The sequence below is a fragment of the Neomonachus schauinslandi genome, chromosome 1 (assembly GCF_002201575.2).
Source record: "Neomonachus schauinslandi chromosome 1, ASM220157v2, whole genome shotgun sequence".
NCBI lineage: Eukaryota > Metazoa > Chordata > Mammalia > Carnivora > Phocidae > Neomonachus > Neomonachus schauinslandi.
Window position 1 is genome coordinate 148,893,557 of NC_058403.1, and position 25,644 is coordinate 148,919,200.

Consider the following 25,644-nt stretch of genomic DNA (forward strand, 5'->3'; position numbering starts at 1 on the left):
AGGAGCCCTGGGGAGGCCCCCCTGCTGTTAGGAGTGTCTTTCTAAATGCAGGTCTTCTGTTGCTTCTCTGCCTACACTCTGGATGTGAATACACCATCCAGGGTCCCGGGCTCTTTACGTCTGGTCTCTTTCCTACCTTGCCAGCCCCTCACAGGGCAGCCATTCACATTCTAGCCAGTCTGTGTCATCTTGCCCGTGAGGCCCACGCTCTGGCCACCTGGAATGCCCTTCCATTCTTGTCCACTTGGCAAACTCCAATATTGCTCATCTTAAAAATTTGCATGCCCTTTGGTCCATTAATTCTATACTTGAAAATTTACTCAAAGGTGAAGAAACATAAAATATAGAAAAACTTTCGTCTTCAAAGATGTTCACTGTACAATTATTTATACTGGTACAGAATGAGATTTCCTCAATGCCTAACAATAGGGCAACAGATAAGTAAGAGATAATTATGGTCGATCACAAAGTGGAATCCCATAGGGCAGTTTTAAAAAGGATGATAATAAATCTGGCTGTCAAAGCACAATTTTCAAAAAGCTGAAGACATGCCTCTCCTACAAATACAGAGTGAACACATGTTAAAGATGTATTTAATTCATTACTGAGGGGGATCAGCAGGATGGTGAAACTAGTTCAAAGAAGGATCTGTAAATCAGATACAAGACTGGGGAAAACCCCATAGGGCGCTGAACTACAACCTTTGGGATTTTATTTTCTGCCAGAGAAATCATTTTCACCTTTACTGGCAAAAGGCATAATTTATAACTGATCAGTCTTCTACCATCAACTTGTAACTTCACAGAATCCAGGCCCTAGAGAGTTAGGCAGGCCTGCTAAACCTTTTCTCAGATTTCAAAGTGTCCAAGGTTCACATGCGGAACCTGGTTACAAGTCTGGGTTGGGGCCCGAGATTCCACATTTCAAATTAGCTCCTTGGTGGTGCTAATACCGCTCGTCCATACTTTGAGTCGAAAGGAGCTAGGGAATGTTCCAGCCTACCATCAGAAGGACATGCAACCATCTTTTTGCCTGATTTCCATGTTTTAAATACTTTTGAAAACATGATAATAACATGGGAAAAATGATAAATATTACAACATTAAGTGAAAAAATGAGAACATCAATTTAGTATCTAGAAGACATCAGCTTTGCAGAAAAATGGTAGGAAGTTTCAAAAGTACACAGGTGCTTTTTGATATTATGGGCATTTTTTTCTTTTTTCTTTTTTCTACCTTTTTGTTATTAAAATTTTTTCTTAACTGAGCATTTTAAAGCCAGTTAAAAAAAATTGAGAAAGAGAAACTCTGCTCCAACATCTCCTGTTCCAAGAAGCCTGACCTACCCCTCTTTTTGGCAGAATTAGTCATTCATTCGCTGAGCTTTTGGAAACAGCACCTCTTTTAGCAGAGGAGAACTACTGTGGTATCCCAGTGTCCCAAACAGAAAAATGTGGAGGTTCTCTGGTTGTTAAGAAGGTAGGCAGCCAGAGCCCAGCCTGCTCAGCCCCCCTTCCCAAACCTGTCCCTCCTTACCCCAGCCCCGGCAGGCCCTGAACTGGCTCAAGGGAACCCTTGGCTCCACAACATTTAGTTTTAAAACCACAGCTAAGCACTTGGCAGTCCTGGCCTTAAGTCCTTCTCACTCTGTCAGGTAATGATGTATCTCCCTGTTGATGGATTCCAGCACCCTGTGAATTCTTATAGAATAAGGTTTCAAATGTATGTCCTCCTGTCGCCTAAACCAGGATCGTGATTCATGATGTGATTCATGAATGCACACATTAATAAATTCAGTGTCCTCTTGGCTATAGCACGAGATGAAGCATGACTATGATGCAGTCTGCAACAAGAGAGGCTGGGGTTCGAAGCTGGAGTCTCTGAGTGTGCTTCCTGTCTCTCTATCTCAAAAATATATTTGCAAATGTGATTTCTTTGCAGGGAGTTCTGGCCATTCATCCATCCATCTGCCCACCCACCCGTCTGTCCATCCAACCATCTGTCCATCCATCCCATCCATCTGTCTGTCTATCCTTTCATCCATCCATCCATCCATCCATCCATCCATCCATCCATCCATCTAACAAAGGTCTATGCAGCAACTGCTAAGTGCTGGGCACTGTGGGGGTCCCGTGATGAATTAAGCAGGTGGTCCTGGCTCTCACAAAAATTCTAGCTCTTAGAGAATATGACCAGTTAGACACATAAATGTGAAATCATAATTTTGGCAGGTACCCCGAGGGAGAGGTTTATGGTTATAAAAGACTCTGAGATAGGCATAGCAGTCAGAAAGAGCTCCTGAGGGAACTGCTTGAGCTTAGGGTGATGAGTCAAAAGGAGGGGAGGGAACAGCATTCTAAGGAGAAGGAGAGTGTGTGCAAAACCCCTGTGGCAGGCATGTGCTTGGTAGGGGTAAGACAGAGCCAGCAGACAGCGGGGTTGGGGCAAACAGAATGAACAAGAAGCCAAAGGAAGATGTTCAAAATGCAGCTAGAGAGATAGGAAGGCCTGGAGGCTGTGTTAAGAATCATATGCCTTATCTTAAGAGGAATGGGATTGTGATGCAGGGTTTTGACCAGGGGAGGGACATGGTCCACAGTGTGCCAGGAGCACTTAGCTGAGAAACGACTGTAGATTAGAAGGGAGAACTTCCCATGGCAGGTTCAAGGAACAAACAGCCTGGGGAGCAAGGTTGCAGGGGAAGTGGTGCCGGGAGGTATATGCTTCCGGTAGGGAAGAGGGTAGGAGAAAGGGAAAGAGATTGAGGACGAGGGAGAGTCTGGTGGTGGAGGCTGATAGGAGGCTGAGAGACAGGGAGGCAGATGTTCTGAACATAGAAGGGATGGATGATGGCACGGCCATGGACTGAAGCTGGAGAGCTTATGTGCTGGGTGTTAACTAAGAATACAGAGGAGGGCGCCTGGGTGGCCCAGTTGGCTGGGCGATGGCCTTCAGCTCAGGTCATGATCCCGGAGTCCTGGGATAGAGTCCCGCATCGGGCTCCTGGCTCAGCGGGGAGCCTGCTTCTCCCTCTGACCCTTTCCCCTCTCATGCTGTTTCTTACTCTCTCAAATAAATAAATAAATAAATAAATAAATAAAATCTTAAAAAAAAAAATACAGAGGAGAAGGAGGAGCTTGTGGGTTTGTCTCCACAGAGGCTTTGAGGAGGAGAGACATCAGGCTGGGCAACAGCCGGCCCAGATACTGGGCGTCCCACCCGCTGTGGTAAAGTTTCATGCACCTGAGGCTGGCAAGCTGGTGTCCGGGGACCACTGGGAGCCAACTTCCAGGCTGAGGCAACAGGCAAGCCAAACAAGAGTGCTCAATTCACTTCTGTGTTTCTGGAAACTTTTATGTGCCCACCACTGCAAATAGGCCTCATGTCATAGCTGGTGATGCTCGGGTCTCTGTAAGGCCTGAGGACATGACCACGGTGGGGTGTACCTGGCCCAGCCTCTGCTGGATGAGGGCTTCCAGTGCTGAGACAGTGCAGTCAACACGCCCCAGAGGGAGGTTCAACCTCAGACCCAGGTCGGCTGAAGGTCAATTGCAATGGCAAGATGCTTTCTGCAGTCAACCTCACACCCATCTCACAGAAAAGGAATTCGAGTACAATAAAAAGTGGAAAGGGAAGAACATCTGGGACAAAGAAATGACATTTCCACCTGCTTCTGATTACACCAGTGAGGGGTGGGGGAGGGAGGACAGAGAAAGGTCTGTCGGGACTGGAAGAAATGTTCTCGGCAGAACCATGTCTTAAACTACTCTCAGAACACAGCCTGCGGGAAGCTGGGGAGCAGGGAGACCTATGGAGACAACATCAAGGAATAGAAAATAAACTGCGCATCTGGCGAGATTGATGCTGTATGTTTATGCTGGGACACGCAGAGATGTCAAACCCACTGTGGCCGCCAGGTGCCAGGGTTCAGAGAAGCCTTGCTCTGTTCGGATGTGCAGGGGGAATGAGCTGGGCTGGTGCTAATTTCTTTGTTGTTAATAACGGGTCACATTTGTTGGGAACTTACTGAGTTCCAGACCCTACGTTGAGAGGTTTTATATCCACTGCTTCGTGTAATCCTCACGACCGCTCTTTAAAGGGAGGAGGGGAGGGCAGCTCATTTACCTCCAGACTATCTTGATGAGAAGCTGTGCATCTGGTGAGGACCCAGACCACAGCAGGAAGAGCTCCAGAATCAACAGACCCTTAAGTCTGCACATGATGTGCTTCTCAGGCCACTGGAGCCAAGGGTCGCTCTTAAAGACCAAGGGCCAGCTGCTTACCACCCATGACCGTGATCCCTACCACCTGCTGAGAACAGTGTTCTCATTGTGTGTGGGCGCAAGGCCACGGGCCAGCCCAGGGCAGAGGAGCACGGGATTAAGGAAGACTCAGGACTTGCCAACAGGCCGAGCCAGCAGCCAGTGCTGCTCTTCGACCGACAAGCAGTGGCACCTCAGCTTGGAAGGTCTTTTCACCTCCTGGAGCCTCAGTCTCCCCAACAGGAAATAGAGTAAAGACGCCTAGTTCGGAAGGTCACCAGAGCTAATCACATCAAATGCTGGGCACCTCATAGGAATTGAACAGACACGTGTGGATCTGAAACAACAAAGTCATTAAGCACAATGTGACATCCCAGTGGATGGCAGGATTTAGAGGCCACTTCCCCTAGGCTACGCTGGGAGAGAGCAAAGGCCCTTGGAGCTTCCTCCTGGGGCAGCCCCCAGCCAATGACAAGCAGGTCTGAAAGCCCAGCTTCCTCACTTCAAGGTGGACAAACTCTGGGGTCTTACGTGTATTCCAGAGTTCCCCACAGAATCAGGCTGAGCCTCATCCTTCCTTCTCTCCTTCGTCTTCCCTATCCCATCATCTCACTTCTTTCCTGGGCTCACATGCTCGTCTCAAGTTCGCTTCTTGAGAGTCTAGCCTAGGACCCGCGTGACTTCCTGTGGCGTGCCTGCCCTTTCCCCTGGCACTTGGAAAACTCCTTCAGGGCTTGTTCAGGGTCATGCCTCCTTTCGTGCAGCCTGTCCTCACCTCTTCAGCAAGGCACTCTCAGCACATAACCACACCGTGCTGTGTGCATGGCTCTGTGTGCACCCATGTGCACGCACGCGTGCACGTGTGTGTGTGTGTGTGTGAGCGTGCGCGCACGTGCACTGTGGAAGTCTGGAGGGTAAAAAATGGTTCTTGTTCACACATTGGGGGTTCAACTCATGTCTAGTGAAAGAATTTGATGGACCAGACAGCAGCCTTGTCCTAAAATACAATCTTTCATGGCAGAACTCTCTAGAGTCTAGGGATTCAGTGAGGGGGTACAGAGGCCACCAAGGGAAATGGACAGAAAGGGGCACCTGGGTGGCTCAGTTGTTAAGCATCTGCCTTCGGCTCAGGTCATGATCCCAGGGTCCTGGGATTGAGTCTTGCATCAAGCTCCCTGCTCAGAGTCTGCTTCTCCTCTCCTTCTACCCCTCCCCCTGCTCGTGCTCTCTCTCTCTCGCTCTTTCTCAAATAAACAATATATTTAAAAAAAAAAGGAAATGGAGGGCGCCTGGGTGGCTCAGTTGGTTAAGCGACTGCCTTCGGCTCAGGTCATGATCCTGGAGTCCCGGGATCGAGTCCCGCATCGGGCTCCCTGCTCGGCAGGGAGCCTGCTTCTCCCTCTGACCCTTCCCCCTCTCATGTGCTCTCTGTCTCTCTCATTCTCTCTGTCTCAAATAAATAAATAAAATCTTAAAAAAAAAAAAAAAAAAAAGGAAATGGAGATTAAAAAACTGGGGGAATTTGAGGTCTCCCAACCCTGATTCAACCAGAGCATATTTCAATTTAGGAGTGGGTTCTGTTGTTTACAAAAATAACAATGATGATGACAGTCATGATGATAACCAGAGATCCCTGGTTTAGGATAAACTGACCGAGACTCTTGAGGATTTGGCAAAAGGAGAGGCTTATTCTTCATGTGGTTCATCCTGTCCTTGGCTATCGCTTTCTGCAGTGAGAGCCACTATTAACTGAACCACCCATGTGGATGCACCAGGCAAGGGGTTTTGCATCAAGATGTCATTTGATCCCTCCCAACCCATTTGGACAGGATTCCCTACATGGGACCTGCACAAATTGCCATGTCTTTACTGATAGAAATCTACCTGTCTGCTTCCATCTCCTCTGCCACCATCACCTCTTGCCATGTAACTGTTGCAAGCTTCTAACTAGCCTTCTTATGTCCACCTTTCCTTCTTACGATCCACTAACCCCATAGCAGCCTATGATTTTTAAAGAATCTACAGTTGACCCTTGAACCACACAGGTTCGAACTGTGCGGGTCCACTTATATGCGGATTTTTTTCTCGATAAATACAGTACAGTGCTGTAAATATATTTTCTCTCCCTTATGATTCTCTTAACAACATTTACTTTTCTCTAGCTTACTTTGTTGTGAGAATATAGCACGTAATACAGATAACATACCGCATACGTGTTGACTGTTCGTGTTATCGGTAAGGCTTCCGGTCAATAGTAGGCTATTAGTCATTGCGTTTTTGGAGAGACAAAGGTTATATGTGGATTTCTGACTGCCACAGGGGTCGGTGCCCCTAACCCCTGCGTTGTTCAAGGGTCAACTGGGTATTGGATCATGCCATTCCCTGCTTCAAACAGAAGCTCTCAGGGGCTTCCCTTCACTACGGCCCCCTGGTGTGACATGGCATGGCCCTGCCTACATGGCCCCCAACGGACATCTTCACTGTTCCCCAGGCTCTTGCCACACTGGTCTTTGAACTGTGAACATGGCGGGCCGTTCATGTCTTTAAGCAGCTCTCCCAGCAAACTGGGGCGCTTCTCCTCATCCTTGGCCAGCGAGTTCCTTCTCACTTTCTAGGTCTCAATGTCCTTGGAGAAAGATTCTCTGACCCCCCTTTAATAGAAAGCAGGTTAGTCCCATAGAACTCACCTCAGTTTGAAATGAAATTCTCTTTGCTTCCCTGTTTACCATCTGTTCTCCTCTCAGTCAGCTCTGGGAGTGCAGGGACCGTGTTTATTTTGTTCCCCATTGAACCCCTAGCGCCTAGTACAACACCTAGCTCTTAGCAAGCCCCCAATAAGTATTCATCAAGTAAATAGGCAAACGGTGACTATTAGGAAGTAGGACTCATGTTCTGGCAAACTGTGCTGTCATACTACTCAATTCCTTATGGTTATAAGTGAATTCTCGCCTGTGGGGGTGGTGGGGGAGGGGGAGGACCACCTTCGGATGATGGCAGAGGATGGGGATGGTGGTGACCTTCCAATGACCCTCTCCTGCATCCTACATTTCAACGTAACTTGAGGTGCAAGGGGGAAAACCTCTCTTGCCACGTGGAACATAATTTTAACTGTAACTGGCCACATAAATGGTAAAGCACAAGTTGCAAACTACTAGGTGACTGTAAAAACTGTAGAGCTTGCGTCAGGAAGCAGTCCAACAAAAGGACCATAAGTGGCACCTTTTGGAGTCACTTCTGTTTACCATGTTAGGTGATGCCCCTCTGGTTGAGATGCCCTGGCTTGTGTCTTTGGTTGGGGGGGCAATGGTAGGGTGCAGAACAAAGGCAGAAATCTCTAGCAAGTAGAAAGCAGCTTTGCCGTGTTATGGGTGGGGAAACTGAGGCTCGCAGAGCCTACCTGGCACCCAGAGTCACACAGCTAGGATGTGAGGGAGATGGATTTGAATCCGGGCTTTTCTGAATCCCAAGGGGAGATGCGGTGCTCTGTCTCCACAGAGGACTGACTTCTTGAAAGGGCCAAGCCTGGGAACTGAGCTGAAATGGCTTCAGAGAAAATTGCTGTCCTGAGCAATGAGTGCTTGACAGGGCAGGTTTCCTTAGAAGTGAAAGCATGGCTGTGGTCCTGAGGCTTCCTTCTGGGTTCTGATTAGGCCGAGAAGGGAAAGTCCCCTCTGGGGGGAGGACATCGAGGTCCAGTCTGAAGGAGCTGGCCGGGCTCCAAGGCCACCTGGGCCGTTTTAAAAGAGATACTTTAAAACGAGTCAACAATTTCCTTTCCCTACTGGATACTTTTTATTCGTCCAGGCTCCTTCACCCCCACAGGCTCAGCGCCTTCCCGCCTTCCTGTGGGACTGGCAGGCTGCAGCGGGGAGGGGGAAGGAGCACCCGGCTGGGAGTCAAGGGTCCTGGGCACTGTTTTTGGCTCAGTCACTGTGAGGTCTTGGGCAAGTCATTTCTTCTTCCCAAGTGTCAGAGGCCCTTCGTTCACTGGAGGAAGAGGCTTATCGGTTCTAACCCGGGGGGTGGGGGCACAAGGGAATCTCTGGTTTAACAAGGGGCACGCATTAAAATTCTGACCCATCCTCCCATCTGCAGGAGGGGTGCTGATGGCAGTGGGCTGCATGAGGAAGGTGAATGCCAAAGTGGACATATGGTTCCCATGCACCACGGCAGAAGGTGAAGGGCCCCCAACATTTGCCCTGTCAAATTAGCAAGGAAACGGCACACATTCAAGCACATTAGTTCTTTTAAAAAAAAAAAAAAAAAGCAAAAGAGCACGAACACTCCTTAACCATCTTTGGACAAAGATTTTCATATTCTCTCACACCCAACAAAGTGGTCTAAATGATCGAACGAGGACTCTGGCTCAGATGGGCGCCCTAAGAAGAGCCAGGGGTTAGCTGGCCCAATACTGACCCTCTGGATTCGAGAAGCACATGGGAGGGGACATTTGTCACTTTTTAGCAGTCCCGTTATGACCCCCACACCCCCTTCTAGTGCTGTGTCTCCCCTGTGTGTGTCTCAGGGCAATGGTGAGGCCGAAGTGCCTGTGATCTGCTTTCCCTGGAGTGTGGTCTCCCGGCGACAGGGACCTAACCTCAGCCAGTGAGAGGCTCCTGCCTGACTCAGAGCAAGAGGTGGAGAGAAGCCAAGCAGCGACAGTTGCGTCCAGGGCACCACGCCAGGCTCTTCCTGTGATCGGACTGAGCCTGGGGTCCTGGTTCCTCAGGCTTCTTGACTCCTCTCCTATCCTGTCTGGTTCTCAGCATTCCTGGTGATTCTGAGAGCCACCAGACAGCCTTTGGACCCATTCTGATTCTGCCGAAAAGGGACAGCATAGTCCCTCCTGCTCGCTCCTAAGATCTCAGCCTGGTACCCACTCCACATGGCAATGACTTATTCATCTGGGGATTTATGTGTGTGTCACATTTTCTGCTATTTGAAAATATCAAGAAAATAGATTTGCTATGTAATTCCTACAAGCTTCTCATCCAGCTCGAGGGGGGGTGGGGTGGGAGGGGTGGCTCGAAGTCACAAAGCCGATTCTCCAGATTCTTGGTTGGCCCTGGGGGGGGTTTTAGCCTTAGTTGTTGGCCACTCTCCCTGAAAAGTAAGAAGGGCTGGATTGAATAAGAAGAGGAAATTCAGTATACTCTTGGCACCTGGAAAGCGGTACAGAATGCCCGCCCACCAGTCTTGCCTAGAACCCTCAGGTGTGGATCTGCATACAGCCAGGTACGCTTGGTGTGGCTGGTCTTGGACAAATGCTAACACCCGACCTGGAAAAGTACTCCCAGGGCAAATGCTTCAAGAATCTATTACATATTTCTAGTTATTCACCCAAATGCTTTGTCAAGCACTACTCAGACCATAGCATCAAAACAAAAGATCCCAAAGGTCACAGGAAAATCAGTTGATGTCCCTGTTGATGAAATTTACCACTGTGTCCACAGTAGGTGGTTACAAATTGGGTCGTTTCCTCTTCTCACCCACACCCTGCTCCATCCCAGCTCCAAGTACACTTCCTGTTCATTCCAAGGCCCTCAAAATTTGGTACCTAACCTAAAATCTTGTGAAATTTTGCTTGGTTTAAATTTGGTGGCTATCCTCCATGGAAATTTCCCCTCCAATAGATAATTGACAGAGAGCCAGACATTCAGAAGACTCACGCAGGGAAGAACGTGTTTGTTCTAAAAAAGCAAACCTTCCTACTCAGAAAAGATTTTTTTTTCCCTGCCAGGAAAGTTGAGAACAGATTGTAGGACTTCATCTTAGCTCATGGGTTGAAAAGGCAAAGTCCCGGAAAGGAGGGAAAAGGGTACATTGTAGGATTCTGATGGCTGAGTGCTAAAGAAAAATCAGTGGAAACGAGAGCTTCTTCCAAAGAACTCTTGATCATGAAAATATCACCATAGTGCTCAAAAAGGAACAGTAATTAATGCAAGTGGTATTTTGGAGGCGTACAGATGACTCAGAAGCTGACAATGGGATGTTAAGCAATGTCTTCCTGGATCCCACAGTTCAGTGTTCTCATCGAAGGCAATGTGCCCGGGGATTTTTTTTTTTTAATCTACACAAGTAATTCCACCTGTAGAAAACCTGCTAATTTACATCCACTAGCTCTGAAGTGGGAACACTGTGGTCTACCCAAACATTCCAAACCTCTCCGTTGGACATGGATTGCATTCTAGAAAACTTTTTAACCGGAGCTATGACAGTGAGTGATGGATCACAGTCTCCTTCACTTCCCAGGTGAGGGTCTGAATGAGCAGTGCAAGGGCCATAAGGCAGGGAGGGAAAGGCAAGAGCCGGCTCCAAATATCTGACCTGCCAGAAAGACTCACCCTTGAGGGTGAGAGATGCCAGTGCTTTTCCTTGTCATTCTGTTCAGTTTCTGTTATTAAAATTAGCGGCTGGCCAATTCCTCAACGTGAACAGAGGAGTCAAGCTCCGCATCTGACGGTCCTTCCCCGCATTGAGCACAGGTCCTGGTGTGGCTCTAACATCCCTCTCCGCTTCACAGACCCACATTCATTCCGGACCAGCCGATGTTCTTGTCTCTTGTTCACCACACACAGGAGCAGGACTGAGGTTTCATGGTGGTCCCCAGAGACTTATTCTTTTAGGGTCTTATAAGAGTGGGCTTTGGTCTGCTCCCCATCCTAACCTTTAGATGTGTGGTGTTTCCATTGTCGATGGGAAATAAGTTAACCACCTTTTCTTTGTAGGTACATAATCTCTATGAATTTATCACATCGGTAAATTTGTCACAGCAACATGGACTCTTCCAAGAGTCCCCCGAGGGAAGGTGAATTCCAGGGAAGGGGTACAAACAGATAGCATCACTGCCTAGGTCAGCGGCAAAACCAGTTCAAAGGCTTCCGGGTCCCCTTTCTACCTGCCTAGGATCCGAGTGTGGGTGTCAGGGATGCGCCTCCGCCCCTACCCCTGAAAACCAGTAAAGGGCAGTAAAATCTCAAGGCCACACTTCTCCTCCAGCTGCTCCCACACCCCCACGTCCAAGCCTCCCGGCTGCTGTGCCCGCCTATGTCTCTGAGGCCTGCTTCCCAACTGCGCTTTATAGAGGACAAGGGCATAGAGAATGAAGGAAGGTCCCAGGGCTTGGAAATTTGGATGTGACCTCTTTAAAGTTATTCAAACAACTTGTTTTTAAAATTCCCAGTGTTTATCCATGGAGCAATGTGATTGGGGAGGCAGATGAGGTTTCAGGGAAAGGTCTGAGAAAGATAAAAATAGTCTTGGCTTTCAGAGTGGAAATCCAAGCCCTATCAGGGTACTTCCAGACTATTTTTCCTTTGGCCGGTCATAGCAGGGAGCATTCACATAATGATGGCACGGTAAAGAACAATGCTATCACAAGAGTAGACCGCAGAAGTTCTCCACGGGGGCCTGGAAGCCAAGGCAGGCCTGGTCTTGGGTCTACCACAAAGCTGACATCTTGGCTCAGAGACCATCTTTACCCTCAAATTCTAGCAGCACGCCACCCAGATTCCCTCACCCTCCGAGGAGGGCTCTTCTAGGGGTGGCTGACTCACCATTATCTCTTCTGGGTTCCCATTGGCTATCTCCACCACCCTCAGGGCAGAGTCCACCTTGACCTTTGCGCGGGTCATAAACTGGATGACAGATGAACTGTCCTGTGGAGGAAACACAACTCAGTGACGGATTTTTTTTTTTTTTAGTGACAATGTCTGGGCCTTCAGGTAGTGGGAAGAACTAAATTCCAAGATTCCACGTGGGCCAGACCAACATGTTATCACTGAACTAGATACCTCCCCATCCCTGGCCCCCACATAAAGCAGAGCTTTCCAGTCTCTCTCTCGAGAATTCTCTCATGCCATGGTGGATGAAGTTCTGCCAATCATCAATACATGCAAGTCTGTGCTGTGGTTTCCAAGTGGTAAGAGCCACATATTTGGATATTGATACCGACATATTCACAAAGAGTAGAAAATAAATAAAGCTGTTTAATTGTGTACAACAAATCCAAGCCTGGCATTCCGTAGAAGGCATCTGATTTCTATTTCTCAAGCATCTTCCTGCTCTGACCACAACCCTCAAACCCTTCACATGAGTTACTTTTAACTCTTTCTCGACCCTTAAATGAGGCTGCCTGGGGGTCAACCCCGCTAACGTGGAGAGAGGGGACCGGATGGAGGGGTGAGAAAGGGAAACATCTGGCTTAGAGGTGATGGCCCGAAGAGCAAGGAGCCTGGGGTGGGCATGGGCTCATCTAAGACTCAGGAAGAGCCCACCAGCCAGAGGCATTTGCCAGCCTTGGTGGGGGCTCAGATCCAGATAATGAGAAAATGGCTCCTAGGCAGGGACGGAGGAGGAATTTGGAAAAAGACAGGGCAAAACTATGGCTCAGGGAAGGGTCAGAAGCTTGAGCCCGTGGTCCAGACGGTGCTGCACCGACCCCAGATGGAGGAGCAACCTGGCTTCTGGCGGGGACACTGGAGCACTGGGCAGCCCACCTGTGGGGGCGGCTGGGGCTCTGCCGACAAGGTGTCGCCTGGCACACCCAGCCACATCTCCTCAGCCAGCCTGCCACACAGGAGGTGCACATCACAAGCCAGCTGTGCCCCAGTGACTAATGGAAGTGGTATTTGGGGGTGTACCCTCTCCTAGAAAACAGTTCTGAGGGAGCCCTCTGCCCCTCTCTGCCGGAGAAACCACAAAGGCCCTCCTGGGAGGACACACGGGGATGCCACTTTGTGTACTTTACCTGGGAGCTATGCACTGATTATTGCTCTCTTTTAAAACAGCAGTAAACCCAATTTTGAATGCTTCAGAGAAGCTTGTCGCTCAAATGGACTGCGCCAGTGAGCTCTCATTAAGCACTAAATGTGTAGGCAAATAAGCTTTTACCAATTTAATGGTTTTGCAGATTTGTGGTTTTATGTGTCAGGATATACTGTGTTGGCAATCTTGGATCGTTGTCATCTTGGATGTCCCTACAACAATAGCAATGACAACGGTAACCGGCAGAGCTAAAGGCCAAGCAGATGAGGGGCCTGCCGTGCGACAGGCCCCCGGCAGCTGCCGAAGAACACTTTCAGAGAAATCGGAATCCTCTGCTAATTTACAAAGTCAGACCCTACATTTCAAATGAAAACTTGTTAAGATCAAAACAATAAGACCTCAAATTCCCTGGTCTGGGGCCGGACCTTGAGGTCAAAGGAAATAAACACAACTGCAGGCCCAGGCAAACCACAAGGCTGGAGCAGCTCCATATCCTTAGGGAGACCAGAGGGCTCCGGGAGCCAGCTAGTGCTCACTCCCCAAGGGAGGTCGTGGCTGGCTCCGGGGGACTGACATTCTGCATTTCAAGCCCTGGGAGCAGCTGGGGCCCCATCTGGTTCCAGGTTGGCCTCATTTTAGGCTTTCCTCTGCACCCGGAATTTCTGGTTTCTGCAGAAAGGGCACTTTCAGGGAGAATGAGCCTCTAACACCTACAGAGGACACCCCACAGCTGTCTCTTGGGGTGCAGACTGGGCTGGATGGCCCTTGGGAACAGCAGGCAGTGGGACACGGCCCTTGGCAAAGGGTCACCACGGAGCACTGGGAGAGAGGGAAGCCAAGGAGCAGGCCGCAGCGCTGTGTGCAAGAAAGGCCTTAGGCCTTGCGGTTAAATTAAGGACAGATGACTGAAGTGCAAGCAGCCTACACCTGGGTTAAGGGTGAAAGAGGAATCAGTGGCTTCCTGCCCTCGGCGCCATAATCAGGGCTCTAGTGACAGTGATGAGTGTGGCGTGGGGAATAAAACTGTCACCAGGGCCATCTGTCAAGAAGATGAATAGGACAGGTAGGATTACAGGATCCTGGGGACCCATGCCGGGAAGGCACTTCCTGTGATGCGGGCCTTCCAGACCCCCTTCCTGGAATCCCAGGACGGCCACTGGGGCTCTGGCTCCTCTCTGCCTGCTCCTTTCCCAATGCTGTCCTTTTTTAAGGGAGAAGCACAACAGGGAGTCACTGCTGTGAGAGCACAACGCACCCCAAACTGATCTCCCTGCAAAGGAAGCCAGACAGAACGGAACTGCGCACAGCTCTGCCTGGGTGTGGGGGGGCTGCGCCAGCTACAGATGGAAAGTGGGCAGAACATCTTGCATCCCCCATGCCTGGGACTTCTCAGGTCAGCATGCTACTGCCACACCTAATTTAAAAACTAACATTGGAATGACTTTTCTAAAGATATTCATTCAGGTTTATACTGAACACATTTAGTTCTTCCAGAGGAAAATAAATAGAATCTCTGCGGCTAACAGGCATATTTTATTTTATCTTCACAAGTGATTATTTTTAAAGCATCTTGTTGGATGTGGCCTTTCATACTCAGCAGCTCTTATGTTAAAATAAATCAGTGAATTTGTCTGACATTTTTTTAAGAACCACTAATTCACTGACTGAGATATTTTTAAATGAGCCACTTTTGACATGATAAACTCATGATAGCAAAGTCACCTGGAATTCAAAAGTTGGACTTCTCTGAAATAAGGTGTCGTCCAAACAAAGGACTGGCAAACTACCACCCAGGGGTCAAATCTGGCCCTTTGCCTGTTTTTGTAAATAAAGTTTTATTGGAACACAGCCCACGTGAAACACGCCCACTCATTTGCGGATCGCCTATGGCTGCTTTCACAATGCAACGGCAAAGCTGAGCTGTGGCAAGAGACAGTAAAGGCCTGTAAAGACTGAAATATTTACTACTGGCCTTTTACAGAAAAGGTCTGTCAACAACTGATCTAGAACGGGGTCCTAAGAGCAGCAGTACGGGCATCAGGGCATCAGGGCATCACGTGGGAGCTTGTCAGAAACAGAATCTCAAACTCCACCCCCAGGAATTTGCATTTTAACAAGGTCTCCAGGTGATTCTGATGCAAGCTAAAGTCCGAAAAACTTAAATGTGCAAACAAAACACCTGGGGAGCTTATTAAAATGAAGATGCTGATTCAGTAAGTCTGGGTCATAGAGCCCAAGAGCCTGCATTTCTTTTTTTTTTTTAATTCTGCATTTCTAATAAGTTCCCAGGTGATACGGATACTGCTGGTTCTCAGAGCACACTTGGAATAGCAAGGGTCTGGTATCCCCCACCCCCAGCATCCTCTAGCAGCAAATTACCAATGGCAATTACCAGAAAAGTTTTAAAAGGGGGAGGCAGAGTTCTGAGAAAACCCACTCCAATGCTTTTAAATGAACCCAAAGAGTGCAGTTCCCCAGGTATTACCTTCTTCAATATTTCTGTGTTCAGCAGCATGTAAATGTCTATAGTACGACTTTCTTCTTTAGCAAGCGCACTAAGGTTACAGTGCATTGTTAGGCAAGAAATTCCTAGTTTTTCACAGTCCTGAAAAGAAAAATAAGAGAACTGTCAAATGGTATTAAAAACAAAGACAAACGCACAGCAGTTTATGGAGCAGAGGGCTCCATGAGGTTCTATTCTGGTCACTAAGACAATCCCAGGCCGAGGAATTCCAAAAGAAGGTGCAATCATTCCTTCTTGCCACCAGAGGGCAATAGAGGGATTTCCTGCCCAGCAGGCACCAGAACATACTTTTGTCAAGCAAATGGGAAAAAGCCATCCACTGGTTTACCCTACCAAAAAATTGGATTTCACAAGGAGAAATGATTGTTTTTCAAAAACAAACACATTTACATATTCCCAAAGCATTTTTCTTACGAGTTCTGGACAAAGATGTGTTTCCTACATTATGTAATTTTTGTCTGTATGGTGGCAAACATACTTTCGTGCTCTTTTCAGGTAGAACAAATAAGAGGGCTGAGAAGTCATAGGATTGATGAAAACATATGAGTAAAGAAAAGCACAGGTTTGCCCAAGAAAATATGTGAGTCACCAACAGAAACCTAAATTCCAAATTAAAGTTATAAAAGAGGAATTCTTCCAAAAGATGTTTGGGAGGGTTTCAAGGGTGGGGTAAGACTGTCAGTCATACACAGAGTCGTGTCTGTCAAACCACTAGATATCAATGTACCTAACAATTCTAAGGGCTTTTAAAAATAGTTGTATCATCAGCACTAGGTAAGTAAAAACAAAAAAAACAAAAAACAAAACCAAAAAAAACCCCGTCAAAACCAAAAAAACACCCCCATATTCCCAAGTGGCAAACAGCCCTACTTTCTCTTTCAGGAAAAAAAAAGAGAAAAAAAATGTGAGGGAGATGTGCCCAGCCTGAAATAAGGAGCTAGAGAGATGTAACCAAATATATGGGGGAAAGGAGGCTTCGGCAAAGCACACAATTCCATCTTCAATACCCTCACTTTTAAAACAATGGAGGTATAACTTACACATAGTAGACAGAATTAAATCTTAAGGGTCCACCTTGATATATTTTACATGTTTATACCCAGATCAAGATATAGAACATTTCCGGTACTTAAGCAGGTTCCCTCATGCCCCCACCCCTTTTGATATTCCTTCAAGAGTAACTACCATCCTGCCCTCCAATACCACTGCTAGTCTTGTTATTTCTGAACTTCATGTAAGTGAAATATTATGTGTGCTTTGGCTCCAGCTTCTTTCAGGCCTTATTATGTCTGTGAGGTTCACTCATGTTGCTATGTGTGATAGAATTGTTCGTTACTCTGTAATATTCCCGTGTGTGGCTACACCACAATTGTCTACCCATTCTCCTGTTGTTGGGGATCTGGACTGTTCCCAGCTTTTAGTTATAAGATTACCATAAACATTCTTATCCACGTCTTTTGGAGGACATAAATACTCATTTCTCTTGGGGATATACCTGGGAATGGAAGTGCTGGGTCACAGGGTACAGAGATGTTTAGTTTCAGTGGATCCTGCCCAAGAGTTTTCCACAGTGCTTATAGAAGAACCATCACTCTTGATTAGACTCATACTAGTTGGAGAAATGTTTTACTTTGTGCTTGGTGGGTTGCGAAGGTTTTCCCTTTGCCAGGCAACGGAATTTGGAATGTAAATTTAACACTTTGATTGAAACCTCAGGCTGAAAAATAGGAGTTGACCACAGTCCTTGTGACTTTATACGCCAATTGATTAAAACCAGATTTGGGAAATAATAAATGCCAAATAGAAAACTGGCCTCTCATCTCAGACTTGCGTTCCTAGTGAGGACCACCCATGTTAACCCAACTAGTAAGCAAATCCTTACCAAGACTTTTCTTCCCGACTTTGTGAAAAAGGCAAATATTGTATGGAAGATATTTTCTTGCTCTTGAGGGATGATGCAGGGGGTTGGGTTTTTCTGGAAAGAACAGTTTCCCTTCTCTTGGCTCACCTGAAAGTGAAAAGAAATCTGTCAGAGTGGTCTGTCCCAAGAATGAATCCTGAGCCTGGAATCCCTTGTTGCAGGGTGATAACAAAGTCCGCACTTTCCCCTTGTCCATTCTCCAGTGGACAATATGGCTGCAAAGCTGAAGGGCAGAGTAGTAGCCTCAACCACGCCAAACAATCCTAAGTCCTTAAATAATTGAGATGAGATGGTACACAACATGCAATTGAGATGTGACTAGGAGACAGTAAGACTTAAGGAACAAAACCAACCCTACACTTCACGGTTTCTAAAGCACATTTATAAACCTCGTAGCTACTCTCTGAGGTGAGCTTTCATGCTCTTTGTCTGGATGAGGAAACAGAGACTCAGGTTAAGTCACTGGCCAACAATCACAGAGTCCAGAACCCAGGTCTTCTGAGACCAAGCCCTCACGCGCAGTCCATTGCCAGAGGTTTTCAAACTGTGTTCCATAGAACTCCCAGGGTGCTGTAAAACCCCACAGTCATCTCCCCAGAGAGGAGAAGAGGCATCTAGCAGGACCCCTCTGGGCCCCATTCTCTGCTCCAACTAGAGCCGCAGCTACATATAATGTCACTTAAAATGAGCATTCTGCTAAAAACAACAACAACAACAAAAAGACAAGTTGGGCAGCCATGCCACTGAGCCATATAGGGGCTTATATGCCCGTGAGCTCTTGGTGAGTTATCTGATTTTGCTTCTGATGGCAGTAGCAACCATGCTGAGCAACAGCAACAGTAAAAACAAAACACACTGAAACAACAGTTTATGGTCTCCCATGTTGGTTTCTTTGAGGGCAACACTATTTTTGAGGAAATGCTGAAAAAACCAAGACTTCTTATATACATCATCATACCACACTGGTTGTAGCTGAGGACTAGACAGAACTGAAGGTCAAGTGGTAAAAGTCGTAATTAGTAATTCATAATCTAGGATGGTGTTTATAATCCCATTTCTAACCAGAATCATCTGTTTAAATCTAACACTCTTATTTTTAATGCCCTTGAGGGAAATATAGTGTGTTTGAATTTATTCAAGAATGTTTCAGCTTCTCATTCATGGTAGGGAGCAAAACTTAAAACTTTTACATAAAGAAACTACTAACTTAAGCCAACAGTGCTAATCTTTTCATAATGAACTATAAAATAAGACCCCCAAATTTGCTGCATTAATCTCGATTTTTTCTTTGCTCTAATAAACACATACACCAGGATTTACTATATATGCCTAAAAACAAATAAGATGAAGGTCTCTTTCCTCAAATTAATTATTAAAAAAGGGAGAGTTGCCTTTACCAATCTCTCATAGTTTAGGATTTATTATTCTTTAAGAATGTCTTATAATTTGGGACTGTCTCAATTACTTTATTTTTTTTTTAAAGATTTTATTTATTTGAGAGAGAGAGAGTTGAGAGAGAGATATAGAGCACAAGCAGGGTGAGCAGGAGAGGGGGAAGCAGACTCCCTGCTGAGGAGGGAGTCTGATGCAGGGCTCTACCCCAGGACCCTGGGATCACGACCTGAGCCGAAGGCAGACGCTTAACTGACTGAGCCACCCAGGCGCCCCTCAATTACTTTATTTGAACCACAAAATCTGGGAAGACACATCAGCCTGAAACGGTCTCAATCAATATTGGTTTTGGCCGCTTTTAGAGGTTACGAGAGGGAATTAATGGGAAGGAGGAAATGAGATTTAACACAGATTTGGGGATTATTCCTCGGGTGCAAGTGTGTCAAACTGTGCTAAATATTTTAAAGCTCATTTTAGAAAGCAAAACACAGGTCGCTTATGTAGTGAGGATTACGCATAATCACAAGACAAATGAGAAAGACTGTTGCAATGTTATGCAAATGAGCACTTGTGTTTTGCCATAAAATTTCAGCAAGAAGCTTGGATTCAAAATACACTGCATTTCAAATTAATTAGACAAATTTGAGATGATATGCTCTGGAAAACGACTAAAAAGTAGCTTCGTTGTGATAGACGCTGATCTCAAAGGAGATACATTTGCATAAAATCATTTCAGGAGACGTGTGAATGGAAAGAGTAATATAAATTAATATATTATTCTTATACAATTTTAAGTATGCAACTGCATGGTTAGGTTAAATATTATAAGTAGATATTATTTCATTCCGTTTCTAACTTCTTTTATTGAGGTAAAATTTACATTCACAAATATGCACAGATCTTAAGGGTATAGTCTGATGAAATCTGACAAATGAAATCACCCACATCACCACCACCCCAATGAAGGTACAGAATCTGTCACTCACTCCAGAAAGTTCCCTCTGGCCTCTTTCCAGTCCATTCCCATCCCCTACCTTCAAGGCATCCACACTTCTCACTCTTACTAAGTCGGCCAAAAAAGCGTTAAATGTACCTCATCAGGGAAGTGGGATTATGTTATTTGGGGGTTACCCTCCATTTAGGCACATAGGGCACATCGTGGATAGAAAACATTTCGTTCACCAAGCATTTGAGAACTTGAATGTGTTGTCCTCATGTTCTTAATTCCAATCATTTTTTGCTCTGAAGCATCCTCCACTTTCCCTCTTTGTCTTCTGAGGTGGACATTTGCTGAAAGGCTACTGGAAAATGGTCCTTCTGCAGGCCTGGGGTGTGCACATTCCTCTGTTGAGATGACTGGGCCTGACCACACAAACACATTGGTCTGGGTTTAGAGAAACAGAATCTCTGAGTCTTGCAGGATGCATTCATCCTTAATTAAAATCAGGGATGGGGGCAGAGTTCCTCCTGGCTCTGCAAATTGGTGCTTCGGGTCTCCAGGCTGGGAGAGGAAGTGTGGGAATGGAGCCCCAACTCAGCCAGTTTTGCTAACTTGGGGTGCGAGGAGCCTGGCGCCGTGAAGACCCCCACACAGACTAGCAGGAAGCTGGGAATGGCAGGGCAAGGGGGTGAGCAGCGGCTGAAGCCTCAGTGCGTGCCAGGCAGAGGCAGACACATGGCTCAGAGCTTCCCTCTCCTCTTTCCCCTGGAGTCTCGGGGGCCAGTGAACAGGGTGCCGACCGTGATGTGATGTGATCCCATGTGACATTTGATCTGCCCCAGTGGAATCTGGAGAAGGGAAGTGGAGACTGAGTCTGTGGTGAATGAAAATCTCAGCCAGTTGTGCTCCCGACTGTGGTTACACGGGCATCACATCAATCGGGGGGGAAACATTTTTCTGTGAGGTTCAGGGTGGTCCTCTTTCAAGGGGAGATTGAAGGTTGCGTGGTGTTGCATGAGTCTGATTCCGACCCACTAATCCTGCTGCAGACGCTCCCTCAGCTAGAATTGAGCAGCTCAGAACCTGGCCAGGTCGTGGAAGGGAAGGAGTTTTCTATGTTGGATAGATATGTATGCGACAGTCGCAGTAACACCCAACATGTGTGCCGCCCTTACTGTATGCAGGTTCTGAGTGCTTTACACATACTAGCTCATGCAGCCCTTGCCCCCTGGAGGTGAGTACTGTTCCTATCCCCATTTTACAGATGGAGAAACGGAGGGGCAAGGGGAGACCAGATGACTACCTGAGGTCCCCCAGTTAGCAGGCCATCCAGCTCCAGAGTTGGTGCTTATAACCATTTTCCTGTCTTTCAGGTATAGAGGCTGAGGATGGGGCTGGGGCAGGAGTCACGGACTGGCAGAGGTGGAGGGAAACCAGACCTTCTGTTCCCACCTAGGCCAAAAGGAAGGAGCACTAGCCTAGAAGCCTAGGAAGCCCAGAATCTTCCCTCCTGGCCCATTTCTGCCACTGTGGCCAGAAAAACAACTCCTGGCCAGAGCATGGGAGATAAAAGTATCCGCTGGCTGGGGGGCCAGGCTCCTCCAGGCTGTCTTGGGTTGGAAGGGGGACAGAGCATCCTGGAATGTGGTTTCTGGGAGGCAGCCTGCAGATCACGCAGTTCCTTGGCCTCAGCTGACAGATAAAGAACCAGAGCCCCCGAGTTCCAGGACCCGTCCAAGGTCACGTGACTGCCTGTTGGCAGCAAGAAGCATGCGGTGAAGGAATCCTGTGGCATAGGTGGTCTTGATGAGCCCTTGACAGTCCAGGAGCCAGCCCCAGCTCTGCCTCCTGAGAGCTGTGCCAGCTTGGGTCTCCAGGGCCTCAGCTGCCTCGTGTAAAATGAGGATGGTGGCCTAGATGGCCACTAAGGTGGTCCTCACCTGCTAATTCCTACTTCGAGGACTATCTGTGCATTTTGTAAGAGCACGGGGCCACCCAATCTCACATTACATAGCTAAGCAATTGTCGATCAGCCCCTGCTTGGTTCTAATCACCTTCTTTGCCTAAAATCAAGGGGGAAGTACTGTTTTCTTCTCCCATTGCAGACAATCCAAACACCACAGTGCTCATGTCCAACAGCTTCATTTCTGTGGCTGGCCAAGGGCTCTGTGGCCATTAACCCCTGTTCATCTCTACCCACTCACTTCTCATCAATTTTCCAGACCATCTGAGTCCAAATGCTTCCCATGACATGGCTGCTTATCTTCCAGGACCTCCGGGAGCTGGAAGAGGTCCATGTCTATTGGAATGTGAATAAAAGGACTTCACCAGATACACACACAAAGGACAAGAGGATGCAGGACACAGTGTCAAGGCTGGATTCTGCGAAGGCAGCTATTGAGGGTTTTCTGCTGGCTTTTGGTCTCCCCCACTCCCCTTGTCCTGACCCCAAAGAAAACATTGTGCAAGTCGGAAAGGGAGAGATGGTAGTGATTTGGGAAACTGTCAGGAGCCCAAGAAGATGTGGACACCACTTGGTGGCAGGGTCCAGGTCAGCCTCGGTCAGGAGGGTTCACGGTCAGAAGCCACCAAGGTGCCAGGCCTATCCGAGGACAAAGTGCTCGGTACACTCTAGGTGGCCTGGCAAAATTTCACTTCATAAAATACTGGGTTCAAAGTATGAATCAGGGCGATTCCACGGGTATGAAGCCACGAAAGAGAATCCACCTTTTGCGTGTTATAAGTCAAAGGAACATCTAGAGCTTTAACTAAAGACTTTCTGGGTTGTGGTAGTCTGGTAAAGGGGCTGGAGGAAAACAAAGCATTTCCATGTTGTGGTCTGGGGATAGGGGCCTGCATAAGGTACCTCAGAGTTGTTTGCTGACCTAGAATTAGAGAGAGGACACAGGTCTTCCCTGAGGTCCCAGAACAGAGTAGCCCTAATGCAGTCTTTGTCCCTGGGCCTGAAGACTGGAGGGACTGAGAAGTCCTTCGATCTGTTTTCTGGGTCTCATTCCCCAAGTGTATCACCCTGGAAACCAATTCCAACTGCTTAAGGCCCCATCCCTGTACAGAGTTCAGATATAAACAGGAATAATACTAGCTAACATTGGTACCAATCTAAGAGCTATGGCATGCACTGAATCTTTATAGTACCCATGCAGAGAGAATACACATAAATCAGTAAGGTGACCATACTATTTATTGTCCAAACCAGGACATTTTTGAGAGTGAAGTGGGGGAGTCAACCACACAGACTAGTAAGATAGAGACCAATATCAGGGATGTGCCAGGCAAACTGGGACATCTGGTCTCCTTAATTTTTACCCGTTTTACCGATGACAAGACTGAGGCCCAGAGAGGGTAAGTAGCCAATCAGGTACCTAGATGCTTCAACTGTGGAAGGAGCACACCTCTGAAGCCCTTCCCGGACGCCCCGTTCCTGGTCCACCTTCCCTGGGCCCAGGCTGCACAGCGTATGTCCCCCACACACCCGGACCCTCATCCCACTGTCCATCCGCTCACAGCCCTCAGAGCAGCGGCCCTGCTACCACCATGACTCTTCTCCACAAATTTCTCCCTCCCCCAGCAGTTGGCTTGTCGTGATCTGCACTCTGGACTCAGGGGAGGTGGCGCTTCTCATGGATCCTGGAAGGTAAAGAGAACTTTCAGAGAGCAAAGTGAGAAAGGGAAGGTAATTCCAGGCAGGGAGGAACAGCATCTGCGAAAGCACAGAGGTTCGAACAGTAGACTTGATCTAGAGAGAGCCTAAGAGTTCAACATGGCTCAGGCATCAGATGAAAGTTGGGTAATGGTGGTCAGAAAGGAGGCAGGAGAGGTGGGCCTGGACAAAGAGGAGGGTCTTACAGGCAAATCTTAGATTGGGGGTGGGGTGGGCAGCTACCCAGATGGCAATGAACATGTCTCAGAGCGAAGGAACCACTCTTCACCTGGAGCATGTGCTATTTCTGGTATGTGTTTAACAGGCTGAGGCACAGACGTCTCCTTTCTACCAGCATCAGCCCCATTCCGTGATCATCCTCCAGCTGGCTGGGGTCCAGGGCTGGGAGAGGTCACCGAAGTGTCCCTGGGTTGATGGGCTGCCTTCAACACAGTACACAGCCAACAGAAGAGAAATGGGGGATTCAACTAGGGGAATAAACTGACAACAAGCACCCCCCCATGAACGATGCTTGCAGTCTTCACCAATGTGGGTCTTAGGGGAAGTTTGATTTAAAAACTATGTTTGTTAAATTGACCTGGATTAAAGAGGGCACAGGTTCATTTTTGAATAACATGTGTTTCATGTTAACTACCACTTATCTGTTAATCACCGACTCTATGTCCTCTGTTACCTCTTGGGCCACTTTTCCATCCGGTATTCCACCCATCACAGCTGATGGCAACTGGGTCAATAGGACCTGTCCCCCGACTTGCCACCTGCTTCTCTAGATTCACATGCCCCTTGAGTTTGAAAACCCAGACAGTGTTCTGAATGCCTGCTTTGCTAATTCAATTACCTACTGCCTCATCTGGGAACTGAGTATCAGAAGATAATAAGCCCCCTTCTCCCACAGGAGGCCGAACACTTACCATAGTAATTTTGGTGATATTTAAAGTTTTAAATAAAAACAATACTCACAGGGGCGCCTGGGTGGCTCAGTCGTTAAGCGTCTGCCTTCGGCTCAGGTCACGATCCCAGGGTCCTGGGATCGAGCCCTGCGTTGGGCTCCCTGCTCAGCAGGGAGTCTGCTTCTCCCTCTCCCACTCCCCCTGCTTGTGTTCCCTCTCTCGCTGTCTCTCTGTCAGATAAATAAATAAAATCTCTAAAAAAACCAAAAAACAATGGGCGCCTGGGTGGCTCAGTCGTTAAGCGTCTGCCTTCGGCTCGGGTCATGGTCCCAGGGTCCTGGGATCGAGCCCCGCATCGGGCTCCCTGCTCTGTGGGAAGCCTCCTTCTCCCTCTCCCACTCCCCCTGCTTGTGTTCCCTCTCTCGCTGTCTCTCTGTCAGATAAATAAATAAAATCTTTAAAAAAAAAAAAAACCAATACTCATAAAATGATTGAGAAATTATACCAACTGGCTAATTCGGCTGACCTAAGATGTTTACCCACAGAAAGATAAATAAAATACATATTTTCCATTCAGCAAAATATAAAACTGTGATAAAGTCTTTTCCAGTCTTACAGAGCTCCTTAGGTTATGACTTACGTTAAATCACATTGCTCTGATTCACTATTGAGTGTTTCTTGGTATTGTCCAAAAAAATGGGGAAAGAGGATATTATTTTACTAATAAATCCTAAAACAAATATTTTTATGGATTACCAGTCATTTCGAGTCTTTGTAATAATACAGACCCAGAATAACTCAGTAGGCTGCTCCAAGGTTCCATTCCCTCCCTCTGATTTTTCCCCTGGAACGGCACTACTTAACATAAGGGCAGAGAAACCAGTAACAATCCTGGGTACTTCCCCCTAATGGGTATGCCTAGCTTTAGGTTACTAATGTATCTGAAAGGTCGAACACACAATTTTTGTGTGCATGCATCATTTCATGTAAAGGAAGGAGTTCTCAAAGGCGTCCTCTGGTAGACCCTCCTGGAGCACCGGTTCTTTCGCTTTGTGAAAAGGGCTCCTTGTTTATCAGTTCAGCAAGTTCTGATTTTCTGATAGTTACCTCTGTGTGTAGCTAGAGACTCCAATGTGTTCATACAAACAAAAGGCAATACACTTTGGAGCTCACAACGATATGAGGTAAATTAACAGGAGGCTCTCTGGCTTTGGCCAGTCCTCCCCACCTCGATCCTCAAATGAAGAGCATGCTCGGTTTCTGAACTG

At 47.4% G+C, this 25,644-nt stretch overlaps 1 protein-coding gene across 1 annotated transcript in view; it reads right to left on the reverse strand.

Annotated features, from left to right (window-relative positions):
* The window catches only part of ITGA9 (integrin subunit alpha 9), a 335,040-nt gene that overhangs the window by 16,336 nt on the left and 293,060 nt on the right, over positions 1-25,644 (reverse strand). Inside the window, exons 24-26 of the mRNA XM_021677564.2 lie at positions 17,434-17,559; positions 15,513-15,632; positions 11,818-11,919 (exon numbers count right to left, since the gene is read on the reverse strand). Of these exons, the coding sequence (XP_021533239.2) occupies positions 11,818-11,919; positions 15,513-15,632; positions 17,434-17,559 (348 nt within the window). The remainder of the gene's footprint in view (positions 1-11,817; positions 11,920-15,512; positions 15,633-17,433; positions 17,560-25,644) is intronic.